Genomic DNA, 25,039 nt, shown 5'->3' with positions numbered 1-25,039 from the left:
TCTTTTGTGCAAAATATGATTTCTTATTTTTGAGTTAAGTATGACCTAGACACGTTCTTGACAGGTTTTGTGAGATTAACCCAATTCCTTATGAGGAATTATTTAAGGTGTTCTGGAAAACATTCTCTCAGGAAATAAGAGTCCTTTCATTAAAAGGAAAGTCTGAGAGGTAGTGGTATAAAAAAAAGAGAGAACAAAAATCAATATTAAACTAAAAATCTAAATTCCTAAATCAGTATAAAGCTATCTATTCATAACTGCCTCATCCGTACATTCTTCTCCAACAACGTCTGCAAGCAAATATCTTTCAAATATCGAATGTCACCATGCAGGGGTCAAAATGTAGTAAAAGCAGTAAATCGTCACTGTCTGATGAAAAATATCTCCAAAAAGCTAATTTTTCAAGTGCGTGGAAAAACAATTTTTCACATAAACAATCTTACAAGATACTTGTTTAGCCTGACTAAACATCATTTCATTGGTCATTATGATGCACAATTCAAACAGTAGTAAGAGGTCATTCGGCACATTTTGTCTATGGTTAAAAAGTCAAAATTGCCAAAAGTGGAGATACGTGTTTTTCATCAAACAGTAACAATATGCTTTTTTCAGACAAATAAATAATAATAATGAAATTAATCACTATAGCACTGATAGGCTGTTGTGGTGTACGCATTGTTCTTTTACAGTTTTATCACCTTGTCCCTTCATTTAGGATAACAGGAAACTGTATTGCTGACCTATATATTAAATGGAGGAGATGGATTTCTGTCAATTCTTTGCAACCTGCCCCTAAATACGACTGCAGCCCAGCTGAGTTTCTAACATTGCAGAATTGACATTAGTACACCCCTACACAAATGCAAATAAGTCAAACTAAGGTGGGGTAAAATAAATAAAATAAAATAAATAAATTAAGTATTAGAAACCATTAAGATTCTGTTTAAAAGTGCATTCCTCCATACTTTGAAACATCTGTCATGCATATTTACTACATTTTTTATATTTGGTGAACTTCATGAATGTAAGTCCGGGTCATATATCACCCCCAAATTTTAAGAAAACAAAAATGATACAATTTTGAAAACAAGCTTAGTTTTAGGACCATTAAGATTTCTCATTATTGTGACATTACAAGCACAAAATTCTACATAATTCATAATACAATTAATGGGAACAATTTCACTTCCATTACTGATCCTGTCCATTATTTTTAAATCAAATATTAATTCAAATCAGCATAAATTAAATTCATACAGTTCCATCACTTCCATAAATAATTGAAATTGTGTGGGTGTGTATATATATATATATATATATATATATATATATAAAATTATGATTTTGTATATTTTGTTATATACTGTAGTTTAATTTTAACCTACTGAAAATGATCCTGTCCAGACACAAATTATTTTAAAATCAGATGACAATTAAAACCAGCATAAATCAAATTTAAATACTACCATAAATACTTAATATAAATTGTGTGTGTATATTAATATGTTTACATACATATACACTGTATTTACTGTAGATATTTCATTTCACATTACAATAATTGGGACTTTAACTTTAACTTAATAGTTTTAAGATAAAGTCACAATGCAGAAACTTAAATAAACTTGCAAAATATGATTTCTTAATTTTTCCTTTTGATTTTGAGAAGAAATATGACCTGGACATGTTCTTGACAGGTTTTGTGAGATTCACCCTCTTTCTAACAAAAATATTTTCATTTCTCCTGAGTCTTTTTAAAATTGTTTCTTCATTCGGCTAATTTGCCAAGAAAATAGCAGTTGTAGTCATGGCAACAGTGGGCAATGGGGGTCTCTATTGCCTTCGAATTTCTGAATGGCAGTAAAAGAAATGCTCTTTGTTTTGATCATCTCAAACTCCAGTCTTCCTTCTCTGGCTGGTTCCGGAATTCCAACAGGGGCTCTACTGTGTGGCATACTTAAAAGAGAACCAAAGTATCTGACACTCTAGGCACAAAAGTTTCACCGTTTTCCCTAGACTGCCCCGGAAGACACTAAAAGGAGGCTCTGTATCTTACGTCTGTAGCTGCACAAATGATGAACGAGTAGAGATTTAATGCTGCTTAAATCGTCTGCTCTGGAAATGCTAACAAGAACGGAACACTCGGCATTAATGTGATGTTGCCATGGAAACAGAAGCTAGACTGAAATGTAGAAGGTCTGTAAATGGGTGCAGAGTGACATTTTGGATGAAGTGCAATTATCTTTTGGCCTTGTATTTGGAGGCATCTCTGGGCTCCTTGCTGGGGTTGCTCCAGTCATCCGCTCCTGGGCCGCCTTGATAGTGCCGCCAAGCAGATTTATTAAAGACAGGCAGACGCTCGAATGATTCACTGGAGAGAGCCTAATCAGAGAATAATTCAGGTGTGGATGTCATTCTAAATCCATTAGTAAAACAAAGAGAGCATTAAAATAAAGGCAGCTTCTGCAAAAGTACCAAATCAGAGCTGCTCTTACCTTCAGATAGATGACAGCATCTGTTCCTACCCCTTCCATTGAGTACAGTTTCAGGTCCCCTTGAAAGTAGCGTGCGTACAGTCTCGATATTGGCAAACCATGTCCAAAACCAGCCTATTGGACATGGTGATTAGATTACAAAAAAACAATGTTACATGAGTTCCTTCAGCTCAACTGGTAGAGCATGGTGCTAGCAATGCAAAGATCATGGGCTCGATTCCCATTTAACACACAAACTGATTTGATGTATACCTAGAATGCAGTGTAAGTCGCTTTGGATAAAAGAGTCTGCCAAATGCATAAATGTAAATCTACATTTAAAGTTGTAGGCTGGATAAATGGTTAGTTAAGCCAAAAATTTAAATCCTGTCAGTTTTTATTCACCCTTATGTCATTCAAACTTGTATGAATACTTCTTTTATGGAAGAACACACAAAAAAGAAGTTTAACAGGATGTTAATTTTTCATATGATGAAAGCATACAGTGTCAAGCTCCAAAGCGAACTCATAAATGAGAAATATATTAATAAGAGAGCTATAGCAGTGCAGAAGATTACAAACCCATAACAGCTTAATGTCATGCGACCCCGCTTACACATAAGTGGACGGTGTATTTTGGCTTCACTATATTAATTCAACTAAATTAATTTAAACCAACTGATCTCAATTCAGGTGACTCTGTGCTGTCAGTAAATGTTTAAACGTTCAACGCACACATTTTTTCCTTAGAATTCCTAGATTTACAGTGCATTATCACAGAATCTGAAATACTTTGCTTTAAGAGGCTTTATATAGGGTTAAGATACAAATAAGGTGCATTTTGATCTGTTCTGAGACCTATGCAGACAGTCACTGGAGGTTGAGTCAGTTAATAAATAGGGAGCAAGGAAGCATTCTATAGCTCTCTATGCCGCTAAGTACATTCATTCCTAAAATCTGACCAAAAGTTCAGTTTCAGGCTGCAGATGATGTTTGGACCACTCAACATGTTTGGCAGACATGGGACAATGATAATGTCTGTAACATCTCAAAAACATGAATAACCAACACTCTTGGAAACTATATTATTTATTATTATAAATATTATTTGACTTTATATAGTTTGGTATTATTTAAAATGTCACAATTTAGTCCTACTGTCCACAAACATGGACATACATATTTAGGAAAACAATTTGCTCTAGAATTTTAGTTTTGCATGTTTATTAGGTGCTACTTGATACATTTTCCATTACCAAAAATGGTAATGGAAAATGCACACAGCAGTCACACTCGTGTCTCAGGAGGTTAATGTTGTTCGCTCAAAACATACGAGGGCTTAAGAAGATTTGGAATCCTTTTTGGAGATTGACAGCCTGTGGACTGTATGCTTTCATAGTATGGAAAACAAGTTACGTCAACATTATGCTAACATCTCCTTTTGTGTTCCACGGAAGAAAGTCAGCCATAGGAGTTTGGAATGAAACAAGTGTGAGTAAATGCTGACAGAATTTTCATTTATGGGTGAACTATTCCTTTTCATTTTTTTTGCTCTAAGATTACAGTTATCACACTTTTCTTTACCAATGGTACTTGTTTAGAGTCCAGACTTGGTGTTGGTGCAGTAGAGTAGGTGTAGTTGAACAGCCTATCAATTTTCCGTAAAGCCACACCCCCTCCCCTGTCACTGATCTAGATGAAATGCACAAGAAGATAAAGGTCAAGGCATGCCATGTGTATATGTTTGCAAAGAAAAATTATCTGCAAAGAAACAGACCTTCACAGACAGATCTTCCTTCCCCAGGGTTACTTTTGCTTTTATAGGGAGTAGACCCTCCTTGCTGCCCTCATGAAGCTCAACCGTGGCCCGCATTGCATTCTAAAAACACAAACACAAGTAACACGTCAGGGCCGTGAGAAAGAAAACACAGATATGCACCAATAAAACTTCAAGTGCATACAAAATACACATTAAGAATGACCTTATACTGGTGCTTGAATATATCTAATTCAATGTGTATGTAAAGTTTTTGAAACTTACCTTGAACAATTCAAACAGCATATGGAACAGGTGGGAGGGCACATACACAGCTTGGATGGGTTTTTTAGGAGCCTTGGCTACACAAATGTAAAATATTTACATTATTTTTGAGATTGCAGTCTACAAATTATAATTAGGACATGAACATATTGCATATTCAGTTCTGTGAGCACAAAAGTAAACCTACATACAAATGCAGTAACAAACATGCACAATAAAGGCTAGCTAAGAACATGTACCATTGAATTCTTCTATCGTCAGCTCTGGGGCAGCTAGATAATATTGCTCACACACCATCTTAGCGGTCTCGTATGCATCTGAAAAAAAAGATAAAGATTGGTTTTCTATAAGAAAAAACAGCTCTGTAACAAAGGGCAACAATGAACTTACCGGTCATCACCTCGGCCACACCGCAGTTGGGATCAATACTGCCAATGTGTTTGGGATGGGCTGGGTTGATATCATTGCCAAAGAGGAGAGCTGTAATGAAGAGAAAAGGGATTACAGCACAAAAGAAACACTTGATATTGGCTGTGGTCCAATGTGTGGTGTTATTCTCTGTGACATACTGTGCTGGTTGATGAGCATGCGAAAGGAGATTCGATTGGTGTAGAAGCGGTCCAAAAAGTACTGGATGTTGGAGCTGACAAACGGGTCGAAACCAAACTTCTCCTTATATTCGATCACGCCCTGGGCCATGGTCGGGACGACGTCATTGTGTCTATTTCTGATCTCAATAAGAGTCTCCAGGAAGCTACAAAGAAATAGGTTGATAGATTTTTGAAAGAATGGTTCACCCAAATGAAAATTCTGTCATTAATTAGCATTTACTCACCCTCATGCTGTCATTCTTACTGGTACTTGCACATCAAATCATGTTTGGACACTTTTGGGAGCTTTTTTAAGCTTAAAAGTGAGTCATGACACACTGCTATTTATTTTTAGAATTCAGGGATCGCAACATTTTTAAAAGGTGCACTCAGAAATGTTTTCCTCATTAAAAAAGTGTAACTCTTGAAGACATGAATAGTAACTTTGCAATATATGTAGGAAAACATCACCACTCATGTTAAAATGAAGACTCCAGTCATATCAGTAACCTTATATAAGCTGTTTTATTCTACATGGAGAGGGTCCGCACATGGGGCTGCCATGTCAGAATCACATGACCAGCTGAATACTACTCGCTTAATCTCAGTAACCGTCCTGTTATTTGACACTTTCACTCATTGATTAAAGTAATCATGGCTGACTGTATATACTAAATTTCTACAATGGCATCTGAAACTGAAAACTATTGACTTTAAATTATGCTACATCCAAGCCGCTAGGTGTCAGTGTAAGTCCAAGATGACGCAAAGACTAAAGTTCCTGAGTGCACCTTTACAATGGGTGCTTCTCAATCAGAAGGCTGCAGCCTACTTAGGCTGGATATTTCGGCTGCCACATCATCAAGCACTGTCAAAGGCATCTCAATTGTGAGGTCACTTGGAAGGCAGCCTCATTTTGCAGCTATTGGAGGATGAATCAGGTGTATACTCCGTGGCCTTCAATCACCCACAATCCTTTGCGCATGTACCAAATTATTTTTAAAAAAGGGCAAAAAAAGAGTCATGTGACCACAGAGGTGGAAACCTTTCTGACACAGCCATGCACACTTAATTTTTCACACATTTGCAGCAATGAAAATATGTAGAAAAATAAAAAATGCAAGTAGTTTAGACAATACAACAAATTAAAAGATACAAAGCACCAATAAGGGAGGAAAATACTTTGAAAAGTTTAAAAGTTTATAGTTTTTACAAGTCTAGGGTTCTATTTTTCATATTTGAAAGAGTTAAATATAAATTCTTTATATTTAAATTATTTTTGAGTGACATTTGTAAATAAAACATTTTGCTAAAATAATAAAGGGTTAAGGGCATTTCTCATTTTCTGAAATATATGGTTTTCTAAACAAAGTAAAATATCACATGGTTCTAAGCTTGCGGTTTGCCATGCACACTTACTGGACTGTCTCATTCTGGCACTGAATGCTGAGGAGGAGTCTAGCCTACAGCCTCTGAAGGACTGGACTTAGGCTGCAGCCTTCTGTTTGAAAAGCACCCAAAAAATCGTTTTATGTTCCACAGAAGAAAGTAAGTGATATGTGTACGTAAATAATGACAGAATTTCATTTTGGGTGAACTATGCCTTTAAAAAAGGTTAATATGTAGGTGTTAACTCCTTAATAAATCATTACACTGTATCTATTAACCCACTGATGTCACAGAAGACAGTAAGAGAAACCTGCACATAAACCAAAATCCTTTTTGATGTAATTCAGATAATTTATAGTATTTTTGCAAAAATAATAATATGCCATATCGAAATTGCATGTGGGGAGGATTCTTTCTCTTGTTTCCAAATTAAAAAGTAGTATATAGCAGATGCATAAATATTTTTAATATTAGTTTGTAACTCTAAATTGTCCAACTCACTCATTGAGGGCATGAGGATCTTCTGGCTTCCTGTTTTCAAACTCTAGCAGTTCGAAGAAACTTTGCATGTACCTGCGGAGAGATTTGGCACATATGCATCATTATTGACTTCAATGTAGTGTACACCTTCCATCTTTCATTTAATTAGTTTTAATTAATCTATACTAACCATTTCTGCACAAGCTTGACTGACGGTTGACTAAGCAGTTTATCAGGCAGTAAATTCACCTCTCTCATGGTGTTTGCCAGACGCACCGGCAGCTCCTTACGAAGGAACATGTAAGATGTCTTCTCACATGCATTATCCCTACCTTCACAACCAGAAAATGCTGTTAAAAACAAGATATGGGCAGGAGGAGGATGGTCTGTTCACAAAGGGATAAGTGATGAAAAACACCTCATCATTCATATCTGAAAACTGATAGCCAGCAATGAGCTGAACAATTATCATGGGGGTTTGAACCAAACAATATCCCTATAATATCATGAACAAAACTAAGGGATCTTTGGAGAAGACATCTGTAGATCAGCACTTCTCTGTAATTCATCATCAAAACGTGGATATTGCCTTTTAGGCAACTATATTAGATATAATTGCACGTTTAAAATTAGGAGCTGTTTTATAATTCCTGATGTAATTTTAGTAACCTCTCACTGGTGATGCTCGAAAAGTCTCGAAAATGTGTATTTTTTACAGGCATAACATTTTATCCGGTATCTCAATGGATAAGATTAATCCTGGAACAGCAAACAAACATAGACCAACAAGGGGACAGCTTGCTCAAATGTGACTTTTATTGTCATAGTTTGAGTCCGTTTTGAGATGTTGCCTTGTGAAAGTGAACCGAACCTTCTTATGTGCCAATAGTGTATTTGCTCAGTGGGCCTTAAAATTGAATGTGACTAATTGCTGACTGTGAGGTATATAATCCCATTTGTCCTCAATTATAAACAGATCTTATAGAGTAAATTTAGTGCAAATTGTCTCTGCCTATTATTAAAGTGCTTAGAATTAATTTAAAAAATTCACTGAAAATTTTTTGAGGACCTTTGACATGAAGCAAATGAGTAGCCTATATGACGTCAGCAAAGACAGAAAAATGATGACGCTGCGTCTGGATGACCTAAAGCTTCTCTTTTTCACACATACAAGATACAGTAGGCACCGACTGTATACAGGATACAGTTGGCATCGAATGTATGGCTCCTCTACTTCTGCAATCTACGAACGTAAACATAATATGTTTTACACAGTAATCCAATCAAAATACAAGACTATATGCCTAATAATGTTAACACTTCAAAAGATTAATAATAATACAAGTGTCTGTGATTGTTTACATCCCCAAATGAACAATGCATTTAAATAACGTTTATTCATTTATAATTACACAAAACTTAAGCAAAGAACAAACAAACAAAAAAAAAATACTGTTATAACATTATTATTTTCTAAAGGCGAACAACATATCAACGTAACAAGTACTGGTGTCAGTGACCGTCAACACTCGATGGATGCGCGCGCACTTACCAAATTCCAGAAACTGCTTGATTGATAGGGGCGATGGTGAAAACCTCGAATAAAATTCTATCTTTGGTAAATTGTTCGTCAGAAGAAATGCGTACAGTCTCATTGTGGGGAGAAAAATTGAAAGCGACCCAGGCCAGCCTGTTTATATAAAATTCTCTCTAGAATGGGATTATGGCAATGGGATCCTCCATCGGTTACGGCAGACCTTCGTTTCCAAACATACAGCTCCGTTTGAGATTATCGATATATTGGGCCACTGCATTAAAAACGAGTGTGTATATGTTTTCTAGCAAGGCCACTGAATAACATCGTTGCGCTTAACAGCACGTACACCACAGCGCGCACACAACCGACCATGATTTCAACAGAGGGCACTGTGATTGGCTGACAACAACCCGGAAAAATAGCGAGTGTTCTGCGATTGGTAAAATCCTTTACCTGAATACAACGCCTGTCATATGGTTTCAGTTAGGTTGCTGAAGCCAGCGTGCCGAAGTTTGTTTTTTAATTGACATAATTTACATTTTATGTATATGCACATTTAATGATATAGTGAAAAAAGAAAAAGTGAAGACAAAAAAAACCCTCAATCATCAACATAATATATTTTATTGCGCTTTTTACAAATCTATCTATAAAATAATTTAACGCATTACCTTCCCTAATTTAAACACCAGAAGTAGTTAACTTCTTTTTATAACCTGGGCTGAGGTTTTGACACGTCACTAAGGTAACACCAACACCATCCTGCAGTGATTCATTGTGTGTGAATAATGTTACATATCCCCCAGCTAGATTTTTTTGGTCATCAATATTTGGAGATTTAAATTGGCGTAAGGCTTGGAAAACTGTCGATAAATTCTTTGTTAATAATAAAATAAAGGACGTTTTATATAAAATAATGCATATAATTTATCCTGCGAAACATGTATTGGAACGTTTCTAACTGAATATAGATTATTCGTATGAATTTTGTAATAATGATAAAAAAAGCAATTTTTCATTTATTCTTTCATTTTATTTACACAAAGATGTTTTGGGTTGATGTCGAAAATTTCATTAAAAGGAAAATCGATATAGATATACAATTGGGTGGGTCTGATATAATGTTATATGTAAATGACTGTGGGATAGAAAAGGATAAAGCATATATCATTCAACTGCTAGTTTTATTAGGGAAGTTTCATATACATAAAATTAAATGGTCTGGTGATAAACCATATTATTATTTTTTTCATTTTCTAAAATACTTTAAACAATATTGTAATATTTTGTATAAGTGTAAAAATAAAAAAGCTTCTAGGGCTTGTAATATTGTTTGCAAATTCAAAATTGATAGATAAATGGCATCTTATCCCTTTTTTTTTACTTTGTTTTGTTTTATAATACTCTGGCATTATTATTTTTATTTGTTTCATTTTTCTTTATCTTAATATTTGAATAACTGAATCCTTTGTACCTGAGATGGAAATTATACAATGTTGATTATATGGAATTTTATCTTGATGTTATGTATGTTAATATGCAGTTTAAATTAAAAATAAATAAAAAAGATTCAGTGTATGTGCTTTTTAAAAACTTTATCTTAGAAGTTGGAAAATGGTTGTTGTTAAGTACCGAAAAGTCCCAATAGGGGCTGGCTGCAGACTCTCCATAGTCTTGCATGGGTGATGCATCTGCAATATTTTTGTGAGTATACTCCCCTGCCAGAGCCCATGCTTCAGCTGGTACTGTGTGTTCAGCTCCTCCAGCTTTCACACTGGGCTTCTCAAACTCTAGTGCAGGGCAAAGCACTACCATCCATACATATTGTTTTCTGCGCCCTAATCCTGTGTTCTGTAAAAATTACAAAAAGTGCCCTATATACCCATGTATCCCTCATACCTGTTCCCAAAATATCCAAAGCCTTTACTGGTCTATTCTTTATACTACTAAACACATTACTTCGATACACCTCATATTTATTGCATACAAAAAATACTTGTTCTACAGTTTCTGGAACACCACATTCACCACACAACCTATTCTCATGCTTACCCTTTATTGCCTTTATATAGAGTAAAATTCAATGCTGTATGCCCCAATCTTAATCTAAACAACATTACCTCTTCCCTTCTGTTCCCTCCGATACATTGTGTCTTCCCCACTGACTGTACAATACTATAAAACTACCTACCTGTATTACTGCTTTCCCATCTTCCTTGCCATGCATTTATTAATTTTCTTTTATTACAGATTTTGCCTCACCATGAATAGACTTCCATAAACAGATCCTTTCACTCTGATCTTGCAAACAGGATGCTTTTAAAAGCCGAAGAAGAATTGGACTAATTTGCCATACAAAGGTTTCATTTTCAAGGCCACATTCCTTGACCCATGCACTGATCACAATTCCACCAAAAATTGGTACCTTTTATATTCTTAACAATCCTCCATAACTATGTTAGGACGGTGACTGTTCAACACTCCTTGAAGATTTGCCCAGCATGTTACAGCTAACTTTTCTCAAGTCTAGTGGCATCTCTCCCATTTCTACCCTGATTGTGTCTAAAAGGGATGATCTTATTGCTCCACAGCATATTTCTTATGATCTAGACTGTATGAGATCCAGTGTCTTCAAAACTGACTTAGCTGCAGCCCCAAATACCATGCACCCATATCTATACTGCGTATTGGTGCTTGGTATACATGTAGCACCATCCAATTAATGACATTTTTACACTTCTTTTTACCAGGTCAGTTTCTCATCAAAGCACAGACCAACATATTTGAATTCTTTCACTCTTTCTAGTGGTTGACCAAATAACTTCAGGGTCATTTGATCCATACTCTTTTTCCTTGTACAGATCATGTATTGAGCCTTTGGTACCGAAAACTTTAACCCACAATACAAAGACAATTCCTCAACCTCTCTTATTGCCTCCTGTATCCTTTTAACTACATTTATTAGATTCCTGCCTCTTTTCCTTATTGCTCCGACATCCGCATATAGAGCCATTACCATATCTGGTTTAACTCCGTCAAAACACATCATTACTCATTCAGTTATACAAAATTGGGCTAATTACACTGCCCTGAGGGGTACCATTTAACTACATAGCCAGTTATCTTAAAATTCAGGAAGTTGTTTAGTCATGTTTCCTGAACACAAATAACATCTGGAGACTTGTCAATTTTCATGATGTATTTCTTAAATACTTGCCCATTCGCTATCACACTCCTGGCATTCCAATGAAGCAATAAGAAATACATAACAATATTATATATCATTACTTTGAGATGCATCAAGGACAGCAGATTTGCTTCCTTCATTTACCCCTTCTTTTGAATTAAATGGGCTCGTTCAGCTGATATTCCTGCTAAATTTAGGAATTTATTGGCACATCCAACAACTATCCTCAGTTTGTCAGATTTGTTTTCTACTTGTGATGTGCCATTTATTACTGTACAATTAAATGCCACAAAATAATTTTTGCTTATCATAAGATTGTCTGCTCTTGACTTCCTGGTTCTTGACTGTTATGCACCTTTGCTTCTATTCCTGATATACATTTACTTTGTGTGCAGCTTCTGTGTATGTCAAATTCTAAATTGTCTTTACCTTTTGTATTTTGTTGTTATATTGGACAAACTGCATACCCTGCACTATATCCTCCCCCACAATTGCAGCATTTTATCTCTGTTCCCTCTTCAAATTTCCCATAATCACATAATCTCTGCATTTTGCAAACTGCCTTTACCCTTTGCAGACAGCTGAAGTATGTCCCATATGCTGACATCTAATGCTGCGCAGAGGCGGAGGTATATATTCCTGGACTGAAAAATGTATGAAACATAATTTTACCCTTAATGGTACTTTCTTCAAACTGAATCATCACAGACAAATGGTCACATCTCTTATTCTACTTCCATGTATGTAGGGGGGGGGGCACCAAATGTAATAATTTTATAATCAACCATGGAAAAACCACATATTGGTAGACCACTATTATGAATATTGGGGGGACATGTCCCCCTCAATGTCTTACGGCCCTGCATGTGTTAAGGGGTACCCCTGACATTTTCAGAACAGATTATCTTTATGGAATACACTTCCATTTTCAAGACAAGATACTGCTTTTACCAATCCTATTTCTTTCTCAATTTCTTTCGATAATTTAACAGGATGCATTTGTTGTTCTGATTGCTTTACAAAAGTGATCATTACTTTGATTTCTCTTTCATCTACCTCTTTTACTGATCCATTTATTTCATTCTTAGATTTATTACTAACTGCTTGTTCACAGTCAGATCCATCACCCATGCTGTTTTCTTTTTCCTTTTATTACAGCATACTTCCTGAAAATCCATATCCTGGTCATTACCATCATCCAAAGTATCATCCTACACCGCCAAAAACAAAAGACCCTTCCCAAAACAGCTGCGCCGTCAGTTCCTGCTGGATATCGAACAAGCTCCTTCTTGTTTAATGACCTTTCACTCCTCTGATTTGGGGCTTGAAGGGATTGTTCACCCAAAAATAAAAATGATCTCGTCTTTTACACACTCTTATACCATCCCAGATATTTATGACTTTCTTCTGGTGGACACTAATAAAGATTTTTAGAAGAATATTTAAAGGTGCGATAAGTCATTACTTTCTCATTAAAAAAGTTTTACGTTAAAACTTAAATTAATTGTAATTTTGAAACATATGAATAAAATCATGAATACTCACACGGAATGAGGTCTGTGGTCAATATCATTAACCTTATGAAAGCCGTTTAAATCTACATGGAGAGGGTCCCCTCGTGGGGGCTGCCATATTAGGATCACATGACCAGCCGAACACTAATCAATCTCAGTAACCATCCTGTTATTTGACACTTTCACTCATTGATTAAATCAATCATGGCTGACTGTGAACAGTTAATTTATACAATGGCATCTGTAACTGAAAACTATTGATTTTGAATGATGCTGCATCCACTCCACTAGGTGTCAGTGTATGTCCAAATGACACTAACAAAAAAGTTATTGAGTGCACCTTTAAGCTCTGTAGGTCCTCACAATGCAAGTGAATGGATACCAACATTTTTAAGCTCCAAAATGCAAATAAAGGCAGCATAAAAGTAATCCATAAGACTTCGGTGGTTAAATCTATGTCTTCAGAGGTGATATGATAGGTGTGGGTGAGAAACAGATCAATATTTAAGCCCATTTTTTATATAAATCTCCTCACAGCCCAATAGGTGGTGAAATGCACAAAGAGTTCGAATCATCAAAAACAAAAGTAGAATGTGAAGTGACAGTTGAGATTTATGGTACAAATTGACTTAAATATTTATCTGTTTCTCACCCACACATATTGCTTTTGAAGACATGGATTTAACCCTTGGAGATTTTATGGATAACTTTTACACTGCCTGTATGTGCTTTTGGAGCTTCAAAATTTGGTACCCATTCACATGCATTGTGAGGACCTACAGAGTTGAGATATTCTTCAAAAAATCTTTGTGTTCAGCAGAAGAAAGTCAGTCATACACATCTTGGATGGCATGAGGGTCAGTACATTTAAATTTGACTTCCTGGGATTATTTGGCTTCAAACCGAAGAGTAGTTTATAACTAAAAGCAAAAGGCGTACTGTTCTGTCATAAATGTCATCAAACCAATCTGTGAAATTGTTATTCACAAATGGTCCAATACATATAATTCATTGTTCTCAATTGCGCTACAATACATGTTTTACATCAATGGACAAGTGACTGTTTCTCATGAATACTGCATCAATCATATCATCAATCTACCATAAAAAGTAATTTGCCCACAACAAGGAAATAGACCAAAGTCTATATATATATACACATTTATTGTGTTGCCTGTCAGTAATTTGTGTAGATAAATTGCATGATTATTGGACAAAACAGTATGAAGATATAGATTTTAAAAATAGCGTAATATAGGATACAGCAACATACAGTAATCCCATTTAATCTTTTTACAATTCCAAAAGTCCAGATGTATCATTAAGCCATATAAATGACTATCTCAGTTCATCAGGAATATGGACCATGATGACTCATAGGATTATCAATGCTTTCCCAACAACAACAAAACAAAAAACAATACTGGTGTCCAAGCATCAAGTAAGGAAGTTACATTGTAAGGAAGGAACAAAAACATAAAACAGCATTCAACTAGTTGCTTGGATGTTGCATTGTGCCCAATACAATGATCATTTGAGTTTTATGAAGTATATCAATATACTTCAGTGCCTTTGAAGTAATGATTGACACTCAAATTCTTTGGCAATTACCTTGCAGTAATGTCAATAAAAAACTGATTTGGCACAGTGTATTTATACACAAGCATGCACTTATATATAATAGAAAATACAAAGATAATGACCATCATTGTTCACAATTTACTCGGTACAATAATGTCCTCAAACATATTCTATAATCTCATTCACATGCAAGTTTGGGCTCTGCATGGGAATGTATAAATTCGTGGTTGGAATGAGCTTTTTTTAAAACATAGTCTACAGAATTGTAGCCATGACATTCATTTTAATGTACAAATGGTTGTTAATTCATTTAGGTGCTGCAAAGCTAGGAAAAGTCCTGATAATATTGGGAGTTGTGTGCTCATACATTATGCCAAGCAAATAAGTCCTATTTTTACAAATATTTTTAATTGGTCAGTTTATCAGCAGAGGGTCCCAAAGTTATGGAAACAGTCCACTGTTGTGCCGGTGGATAAAAATAGGCAACCTACAAATATGCATCATTATCGGTCCATGGCTCTGATCTCTATAATTATGAAATCATTTGAGAGACTGATAAAACATGAGATTCAGGCTAATATCGAAAATTCCTTTGGATACTGGATTTTCTTATGGACATGACCCAAAGAGTTAGAGTTAATGACTGTGTGTCTGGGGTGACTGTAACATCAACTGATTCTCCCCAGGGGTGTGTTCTCTCACCCCTTTTATCCATTCTTTATACTGATGATTGTCGTAGCAGGTTTATGGATCGGCATAACCTCAAATATGCGCACGATACTGTATTGGTAAGTTTGTTGAAGGAGGATGAAAAATGTCTCATGGTCCTGCTGTAGAGTATTTTTTTAAGTGGTGTCAAGATGCTTTCTTAGAGTTGAATGCTTTTAAAACCAAAGATATGTGTACTGATTTTAGATGGCAAAAATCTGCTCCTGCAAATACCCAAATCAATGGTCAATCCATAGATTTAGTAGACAACGATAAACATCGGGGTACTATAATTGACAGTATGTTGACCTTGGAAATGAATACAGAGACTCTGTGTAAGAAATGTTATCAACGCCTCTTCTGTCTGAGGAAACTGGCAAACTTCGGCTTGATAGGTCATTGATGACTCTTTATAACAGAACCTATATTGAGCCAATGCTTACTTTTTCTTTGCTTTGTTGGTTTGCATCATTAAGTGTAAAACACAAAAATGCATTAACAGTGATTGTTAACACCTGTGGTAAAGTCATTTGAGTTCAACAGATACTGCAAGTTCTTTTCTACTTGTATGAAAAGCATGTTGAGCAAAGTTCAATTTGTTCTGTCTGACAGTGCCCATCCTTTCTATCATGCTTTTTAAACCCTACCTCTACGCACTCTCTATAGTGTTCCCATAGAAAGGTCTAACGGATATAATTTCTCATTTATTCCTTTAGCCATTTCACGGCTTAATTCACAGAGGAGATAGTAAATAAAGCTTTTTAAGTTTTGGATTATGATTTGTATTGGTTTTTTGTTGTCGTTTGTTTGTATTGTATTTTATTTTGTATGTTGTTTTTTGTCTAGTTTTGTTTTTTGCCTCTGTAGTGCAAACAATTGCCCCTCGAGGACAATAAAGTTGGAAGTTTGTTCTTCTCAGACAATATCCACTGCATTTTTTGAAGAAAGGGCAGTCTTTGACTCTTCATCACCATATTCTTCTTGTCTGGGGTCATACTGACGTCTATATAAAAGGCGAGTCACTAGTGTAATGATGAACATCTCTACGATCAAAAGCTGCTGACTCATCACTGCAAGAAGAAATTGAGAAGTTATGTTAAAGAGTCACTGATGCCAGAGAAGTGGGTGTAGGCAAATGAATCCAGTGTTAAAGGAATATGACAGGTTTAATACAAGTTAAGCTCAATCGACAGTATTTATGGTATAGCACGTTTAGATCCACGTTCTTACACTGTATGCTTACTAAATAAATGCCATAAACTAATAAATAATTTTTGCCCATTATGCAGATTTTGAGTGCCATGTAAACACCTCACCGGCTCATCAAATGTGCGCACGTGTTGAGCGCATGCCTTTTCACGGTTTGCCATCAAAAATATAGAATAACATAATAATAACAGAAATAATCAGCATATTGGTGTGCATGTAAACGTACACATTGATTACCAAAAAAAATTATTTTGACTTGTCCCTCCTTTTTGTTAAAATAAAAAAGGTTCCAGTGAGGCACTTACATTGGAAGTGAATGGGGTCAAATGTAAAAAATTAAAGAAACTCGCTATTTCAAAAGTATAGCCACAAGATGTAATTTAGTGTGATAAATTCACGTACTAACCTTTTCTGTGTAAAGTTAGAGCCAATTTTACAACTTGTCAACAAACACTAAAATGACAACTTTACAGCTCAAATAATACATGAGTTTTAACAGAAGAATTAATATAAGTGCTTTAATAAAATTATAAGCATCACATTTCTGCATTTAAACCCTCCAAAAATTGGCACCCATTCACTTCCATTGTAAGAGCCTCACTGTAGCTTTTTAAAGGACAGACGGGTCGAAATAATTATCTGTGGAAATCAACATTATGCCACAAATACTGTTGCTTTGTTAAAATGGTATTGAATGGTATCATCTCCTTTTTGGAGCTTTTGGAGTTCTGGTCACCATTCGCATGCATTGTTTGGACCTACAGAGCTGAGATACAGAGCTTATTTCTTCTGCAGAAGAAATAAAGTCATACACATCTGGGATGGCATGAGGATGAATGAATGATGAGAAGTAAACTTTTGGGGTGAACTAACTAACTATTTGTTAGCAACCAAGATCCATCCACTTTTTGGACTAACACCATGCCATATTTAGCTGTCTAAAAGTACTCACAGTATCCTCTGGCCTGGGAGGTGTAGGGTGGAGCACAGGCAATAGTGCCATTGAGTGCCAATATGTTGATGATGGCAGTCTGCAGCTGGCTGAGAATCAGCAATAACTATGGGCAGATATAATCATTGAATCATGGGCAATATCACAAATAACAAAGGGGTACAATTTGAAATTGTGAGGCACTTCCAAGAATAAGTTAAAAACACATACCTGATACATGGCATATTTAGGGATGATTTTAAGGGTGCGTAACATCACTCGCACATGCATGAACATGATTGCAACAGGCCAAAGTGCAACAACAAGGCAAAAGCCAAGAAATGAGTTTATCCAAATGGCTCCTCCCATTATTGCCACCTATGAACCAGAACTTTATTTAATCAATTCAATTAGCCAACTTCTGATATTAGTTGCATTGTCTATACTTACTTCAGTTCCATTAAAGTTGCCGTTAGTCCAGAGGACAATGGAAAGGATGGTCAAGACCACTTTTAACAGAACAAATTGAAAGGATCCCAGTTTCAATATGAAAAGAGACCGTCTGAAAAAGCAAGGCACAATTTTTTACAGAAAATGTAAACGTTACAGGTCATATCATCCCACCCAGAGATATCGCATGAAACAATTAAGATTACATTACATTAGACATAAAAATAGGTTTAAACCTTTTGAGTTTGTTAATGAAAGTCTTTTCATTATACAGCCAATGGTTCTAAGTGGTACAAACCGCTCCTTTCTCCAAAGGGATTCAATGGCCCTGAAGTGCAGGTTTACATACTAACAAGCACAATAGAGGCCCCATATTTACAGAAGAGTTGAATGGCCTGGCATGCATTCACCCTCACCAGTTAAAGATACTGACAATTAATGGCCAACTGGACCAAAATGCAGATTCAAATTATAGTGCGTAAAGTTTATTTTGCATGAGCCAGAACAACTCGTGTTTCCTTCTGAATATCTAAAAGTACAGAGTAGTTTTTGAATCAAGAGTCTGGCAGCTAATTTTAAGGTCTAATTACCGTGTAACAGCAACATCTGGCAGGCATGGACAGCAGCAGCAGCAGGGTCCTGTGCTGATCTTAAATGCCTTTTTCTCAGTGCACTGCAGAAGTGCATTGTCACCTCCAAGCTCTTCAATCATAAGAATCAGGAACTTAAAGATCACAATTGCAAAATATCTGCCAATTGAGTGAGAAATACATAATTAATACCTTCTTTATCTCGCTTTAAATATCAGCATTTCTCACTAGCTCACACACACACACACACACACACACACACACACACACACACACACACACACACACACACACATATACACAGCTGAAAGAACTTATTTTGGTAAAATTCTGGACCCTGTTTTCTGTTCTTTCACCCACTTCAAACTGATTTTTGGAGTTTACAAAACTTAACTACACCTTACTAAAGGATATTGTACCCAAATCGGAAAATTACATTATTGTTTACTCATCTTCATGTCATTCCATACTTGTATGATGTTTTAGAACACAAAAGGGGAATTTTGAAAAATATCCTGGCAGCTTTTTTACACATAATGAAAATGAAATGGATCTGGGTTTGTCAAGCACAGAGATGAGAAAAAGAAGAAGAAAAAAAACTTTGTGCCTTGAAGGGAAGATTATCAGTAAATAAAGACTCAAAACAATAGTATGGCTTCAAAAGACTTGAAATATCATATGTGGTCATATGGAACACCTTTATAATATTCTTACGGTGATTTATGTCATTTTGGAGTTTGACCCAGTTTCACTTTCATTCTATGGACAAAGTGTCAATTTACTTTTTGTGTTCCACTGAAGAAAAAAGTCAAATGGGAAGCCAATTTCAGGGGCACAACGTCATTTTGGAAGAACAAACTGAATGTTTTACAGTTACTGGATTACATATAATATATCACTTATACATTTTTATACATCACATATGAGCAGTTAACTCACGTGGATGAGGTCATGTCAGTGAACATTGTGGCCTTTGGAACCCACATGCCCAAACAAGACGTCGTAGCAAAAACCTGAAAAAGATAATATCTCCAAAGTTCAAACTTAATACTTATAATCACTCCTCCAGTCAGTATTGCACATATGAATGATTAACTGAATCACTTGCTTCAGTTTTCAGAGTACTGATAACACTCAAATTTCTCATGTCAGTTCCAAATAGTACTGTTGAATTATTAAACAAACCTTTTATAATACAGGATGTTTGGCAGAGACACAAGCGATAACAAAGAGAGCAGATAGATAGGAATGACTGGTAGATTAGATTCACAAACATACAGGAAAAAAGGATGCAGGAACAGATACAGAAGATGGGTGTTTCTTCAACTTATGTTAAACTTTTATTAAAAGAAACAGAATAAACAAATAGATTTTTCTTTCAGTGATATAAACATAACATTGGTATTAGTAAGTGTTGGAAACTTTTGTTACTTATTCATTAATTTTCAAATGCCTATTATGATTGAAATGAAATATGAAAGATGTAATGGGTCTTCTTTACAAAATAATACAAATATCACTTATGAAAATAATTTTTTTAGGGGCAGAATTTCCATTCAAGCTGTAATTTTGTCAAATTATTCAACATCATGAAAATATAACTCACTTATGTGTATTTAGGATGCAAAAATGCTAGCTATGAAATTAGCCTAAGTAAGACAAAGGAGTCTTCCATTTTATCTCAAAAATCACTGTCATTTCCATCTCAGAATGCATAGGAACTTCCAAAAATAAGTAAAGACACACAGGCCTGATACATGGCATACTTGGGTATGATTTTAAGGGTGCTCTATTACACTCTCACATGCATGAACATGATTGCATCCAGTAATGCATAAATGCCAGCTATTAAAGGGAGTTCACCCAAAAATGAAAATTCTCTCATCATTTACTCACCCTCATGCCATACCAGATGTGAATGACATACCTTCATTTGCAGAACACAAACGAAGATTTTTATAAGAATATCTCAGCTCTGTAGGTCCATACAAGTGAATGGTGATCAGCACTTTAAAGCTCCAAAAAGCACATACAGTCATAGTAAAAGTAATCCAAACAACTCCAGTGTTTTAATATATGTCTTCTGAAGTGAAGCAATAACTTTGGGTGAAAAAACAGATCAATATTTGAATAATTTTACTATAAATCTCCACTATTACTTTCACTTTAATGTGAAAGTGGAGATTTATAGTAAAAAAGGACTTAAAAATGTATCCGTTTCTCACCACACTTATATCACTTCTGAAGATATTGCTTTAACCACTGGAGTCTTATGGATTACTTTTATGCTACCATTATGTGATTTTTTTTGAGCTTCAAATGTCTGGTCTGCATTCACTTGCATTGTATGGACCTACAGAGCTGGGATATTCTTCTAGAAATTAGAGAATTTTCCTTTTTGGATGAACTATTGCTTTAAATTAGCCTTAGCAAGACAAATAAGCCTTCTATTGTCATTCCGATCACAGAAAGCTATTTAACACCATACATATTTGATATGTGGTGGAATTATTCATGACTTTCTCCTATGATGCGTGTACAGTATGTCCATTTTCAACACTGTTAGTGGACAAATAAATGAGTGAGAGTGAAAAGTGTATTTGTTTATTTTAAAAGTCCACAGGGTCAAAATTGTACATAGTTAAAGAAACAATATAGTTGGAAACAAACAAAAAAAACTCACCGGAGCTGCTCCAGTTACCCACATGGTTATACTTTTCTTGTGTGCGGGTACTTTCTTATAGATGTAGATGCATTCTTCAATGAAAACCAGCAAGGACACTGTGACCATTAAAGTCAGCACAGAGAAGAGAACTATGCCAAAGATGTCCAGCTCTGAAGAATAGAAAATACTTTCATCAAACCCATAAGTCTATCAGGTTTTTATCCACATGGTAGTAAAGTGATTGTGGGAATATATCATTATCATTATTTATTAACACATACACAAACACATATTTTAAGATCTGGGACCTGTCTCTTGCTTTAGACACCAAGACAAATAAAAATACCCGATTCAATCTGAGAAAGACATGTAGTAAGGCGTAAAAGGATTAGGAGATTTAATAGAAGAAAGCATTTACATATACATCTGTGTGAGGAGGGTGAGACCGGGCCATGAGTGCGCATGCCCGTCCCCTAATTAGCCGAGGAGAAGGATGAAGATGAGCCATCAAATTAATATTTAATGAAAACTTAAACAAAAAGACACACACACACACACTGATTAGCCTAATTGGGGCCATGTATTGTCGTAAACCTTAATGATTGTCCATGTGTTTTCAATAAGAATGAAACAGTTGGAAAATCATGTGCAGGTTTCATTCTGAACCTCAGGGAAAAGCGATTTCCCAACTTTAACAAAAAAAGAATGCATGTTGCAATCTGTACGGGAATATAAATCCACTAAACATAAACTCTTATTCTTATTCCCCAGAAATAATGTTATTTTAATAATACACAAAAGACACTAACGGAGATCAGGTGGATTTATTAACTTGCATTATCCAATCAAGTATTGCTCAGAAACACAATCTTACAATTCTTACAAGTGGTTTCAATACGAAAGCATCTGCTTTCACACATAACTGTTAATGTGTACACTTATTTAATCACTGATGTAATCTATACAATCAGTTTCATTCACAGTGTTTGAGTAATGCAATGCATGCATGTTTAAAACATATTTCCTGGAGGGTAACGCCTAGAAAAACTCATGTCAAGGTGCACTGACCGCAGTTACAACCACAGTATAGTTAGCTATAACAATAACTGGTAAGGCTGCAAATAAAAAGGACGGATTTCTTCAAGTATACAAAGGTGATACTACTTGCTATAGTAAACCATTGTGTAACAAATATGGGATTATCAAATAGTCTCACCCTTCAAAATTTACCATGGTAACAGTAAAACCAAAATAAATATATGGGTTATTTTTAAACGGTGTACGAAGATGTCAGAATATTTATATCATTTTTTTTTTTTAATGTAACTTTTTGTTGACAGTGGAGGATAATGCCAAGACACGACAGTTATATTGTGGCAATGGTAGTTTGACGGACACTGTGGTTACCCCGGTAAATTTTAAGGACGAACAGCGTCAAACAGAGCTGTCCTAAAGCAAACAGATACAGCTTTTAATAAAATGTAGGCCTACTTAAATAAGGTTCCATTTGTTAACATTTGTTAATGCATTAGGTATCACGAACTAACAATATTGTTATTAGCATTTATTAATCATTGTCAGTGCTATTTAATTGTTCATTGTTAGTTCATAGTGCATTAACCAATGTTAACATATATAACTTATTATAAAAAAAATTATGTTAAAATTAACATGAACCCAGATATATAAATGGTGTAAAAGTATTGTTCATTGTTAATGTTAACTAATGTTGTTAATCTATGGAAACTTATTGTAAAATGGGGGCAATTTTGGTGGAAAATAACATAAATGTATGTTACTCACGCATAATAACTTCGCTTGAGTAGGGAGGCTCTTGCATGCATCTCGGATCAAAAAGCGTGTTATTGGACCCGTCCATCTTCACAATCGCTGTTTATGTGCAAGATCCAGGAAAAAGTGAAAAACGTGGAAGCCCGACTGTCCTCACCACCAGATTCTTTCTGCCGGCATGAAAGTGACTGCGGAGAAACTAGATAGGTGTTTATTAAACTCTGTACAGCAATAAAGTTGCCAGTGAATGTAGAGGAATTCCTGTGAGCCAACACTTGTTAACTAGGGGCCGTCCACTCACGGGGCAAATTGTTGTGGATCCTGACCAATTACAACAAGTCTCTCTAATTCATTCGAAACACACGATGCGGTTGCGCAATAGAGTCATGCTCGAAATATTTTTGTCAGAAAAAAAGGCTTTGAGTGTGTCAAAAACTGTGTTAGTTTGCATAAAGTCAGTCATGATTTTTGCAAATAACAGGAATGTTTACTCAATTAATAACTGAATAATTCATGGTAATTATGCAGGCAGATGAGGCTCATCTTTAAATAAAAAAAGGATCACAGATCACCCAAAAATGATCATTCTCTCATTTACTCACCTTTAGGTTGTCACACATTTTAAGACTTTCTTTCACAGAAAACATATTGAGATATTTTAATGCCAATATGATGTCTGTTTGTCCATACAATGTGAATGGTGATCAATTTTTCAAGCTCCATAAAAAAAAAAGGATACAAATTTTATACATAAGACTCCAGTGGTCTAATCCATGTCTTCTTAAGTTATCCAATCATTTTTGGTTGAGAACAGACAAAAAAAGTTAACTCCATTTGCACTGTACATCTTGCCATTGCAGTCTCTAGGCACGATCATGATTTCAAGCTCGATTACATTTCCTAGTACTTGATGCATGTGCAGATCACTAGATGGTGCTAGGAAGTGTAATCGAGCTGGAAATCATGATTCAAATTATAGTGCGTAAAGTTTATTTTGCATGAGCCAGAACAACTCGTGTTTCCTTCTGAATATCTAAAAGTACAGAGTAGTTTTTAACCAAGGATACTGCTGTTGTCACAATTTCAAGTGAAAAAGGAGTTACATTTTGGTCTGTTTTCACCCAAAAACTATTGGATCACTTTAAAATTTGTGGATTAGACCACTGGAGTCATATAGATAACTTTTATGCTGCCTTTATATGCTTTTTGGAGCTTGAAATGATCACCATTCTCTTGCACCGAATGAACAAACAGACATCATATATCCATTAAAATATCTTTGTTCGTGTTCAGTGGAAGAAAGAAAGTAATACGAGTTTGAGGATACATTAGGGTGAGTAAATGATGAAAGAACTATAATTTTTATGCAAACTAACCCTTTAAACCATATAACACCATATGAACAAATAACCATCAGAAAGTGCTTTGCAGTACTTTTCCAAGTGTATTGTCTGAATATTCCAGGATATGCATAATCATATTTATTAATAATTTAAGATGGGTGGGACACGTCGATTGTATTTATTTACATCACAAATAATACAATCAAATAATGAAAAATTGGTATTAGCTACCCCTGCACCATCCACAAAAAGAAAAACCAGAAAGCTTCTTTTACTATTTGAAGTGGATGGATGGATGGATGGATGGATGGATGGATGGATGGATGGATGGATGGATGGATGTGCTATTAGACCTCTCCAAATGATCCAGAATGCAGCAGCACGTCTGGCCTTTAATGAACCTAATAGAGCACGTTACACCACTCTTTGTCGCTCTCCACTGGCTGCCTGTTCATGCACGTACTAAATTCAAGGCCCTGATGCTGGCATATACAAAACAGTCTATTAAATCATTTTTGCAGAGCTACGTTCCCACCAGAAGCCTGCGGTCGGCTAAGGA

The 25,039-nt window shown here is 35.5% G+C and overlaps 2 protein-coding genes across 2 annotated transcripts; both read right to left on the bottom strand.

The window, feature by feature from the left end:
* Window positions 1–1,405: 1,405 nt before the first annotated feature.
* On the bottom strand, window positions 1,406–9,671 carry pdk3a (pyruvate dehydrogenase kinase, isozyme 3a). Its single transcript, XM_052113913.1, has 11 exons — window positions 8,527–9,671; window positions 7,165–7,306; window positions 6,996–7,067; window positions 5,085–5,269; window positions 4,906–4,995; window positions 4,755–4,832; window positions 4,516–4,592; window positions 4,252–4,353; window positions 4,059–4,166; window positions 2,496–2,609; window positions 1,406–2,382 (listed from the first exon to the last, which is right to left on the bottom strand). The coding sequence occupies exons 1-11, from the start codon at window positions 8,627–8,629 to the stop codon at window positions 2,239–2,241; spliced, it is 1,215 nt and encodes a 404-aa protein (XP_051969873.1). The 5' UTR covers window positions 8,630–9,671; the 3' UTR covers window positions 1,406–2,238.
* Window positions 9,672–14,387: 4,716 nt separating this feature from the next.
* Window positions 14,388–23,414, bottom strand: slc51a (solute carrier family 51 subunit alpha). Its single transcript, XM_052114071.1, has 8 exons — window positions 23,150–23,414; window positions 21,365–21,516; window positions 19,621–19,694; window positions 18,682–18,840; window positions 18,092–18,203; window positions 17,873–18,019; window positions 17,663–17,768; window positions 14,388–16,571 (listed from the first exon to the last, which is right to left on the bottom strand). Exons 1-8 carry the CDS (start codon window positions 23,223–23,225, stop codon window positions 16,417–16,419), a joined length of 981 nt encoding a protein of 326 aa, XP_051970031.1. The 5' UTR covers window positions 23,226–23,414; the 3' UTR covers window positions 14,388–16,416.
* Window positions 23,415–25,039: the final 1,625 nt, after the last annotated feature.

The sequence above is a fragment of the Xyrauchen texanus genome, chromosome 41 (assembly GCF_025860055.1).
Source record: "Xyrauchen texanus isolate HMW12.3.18 chromosome 41, RBS_HiC_50CHRs, whole genome shotgun sequence".
NCBI lineage: Eukaryota > Metazoa > Chordata > Actinopteri > Cypriniformes > Catostomidae > Xyrauchen > Xyrauchen texanus.
This window is presented reverse-complemented; position numbering and strand designations above follow the sequence as displayed.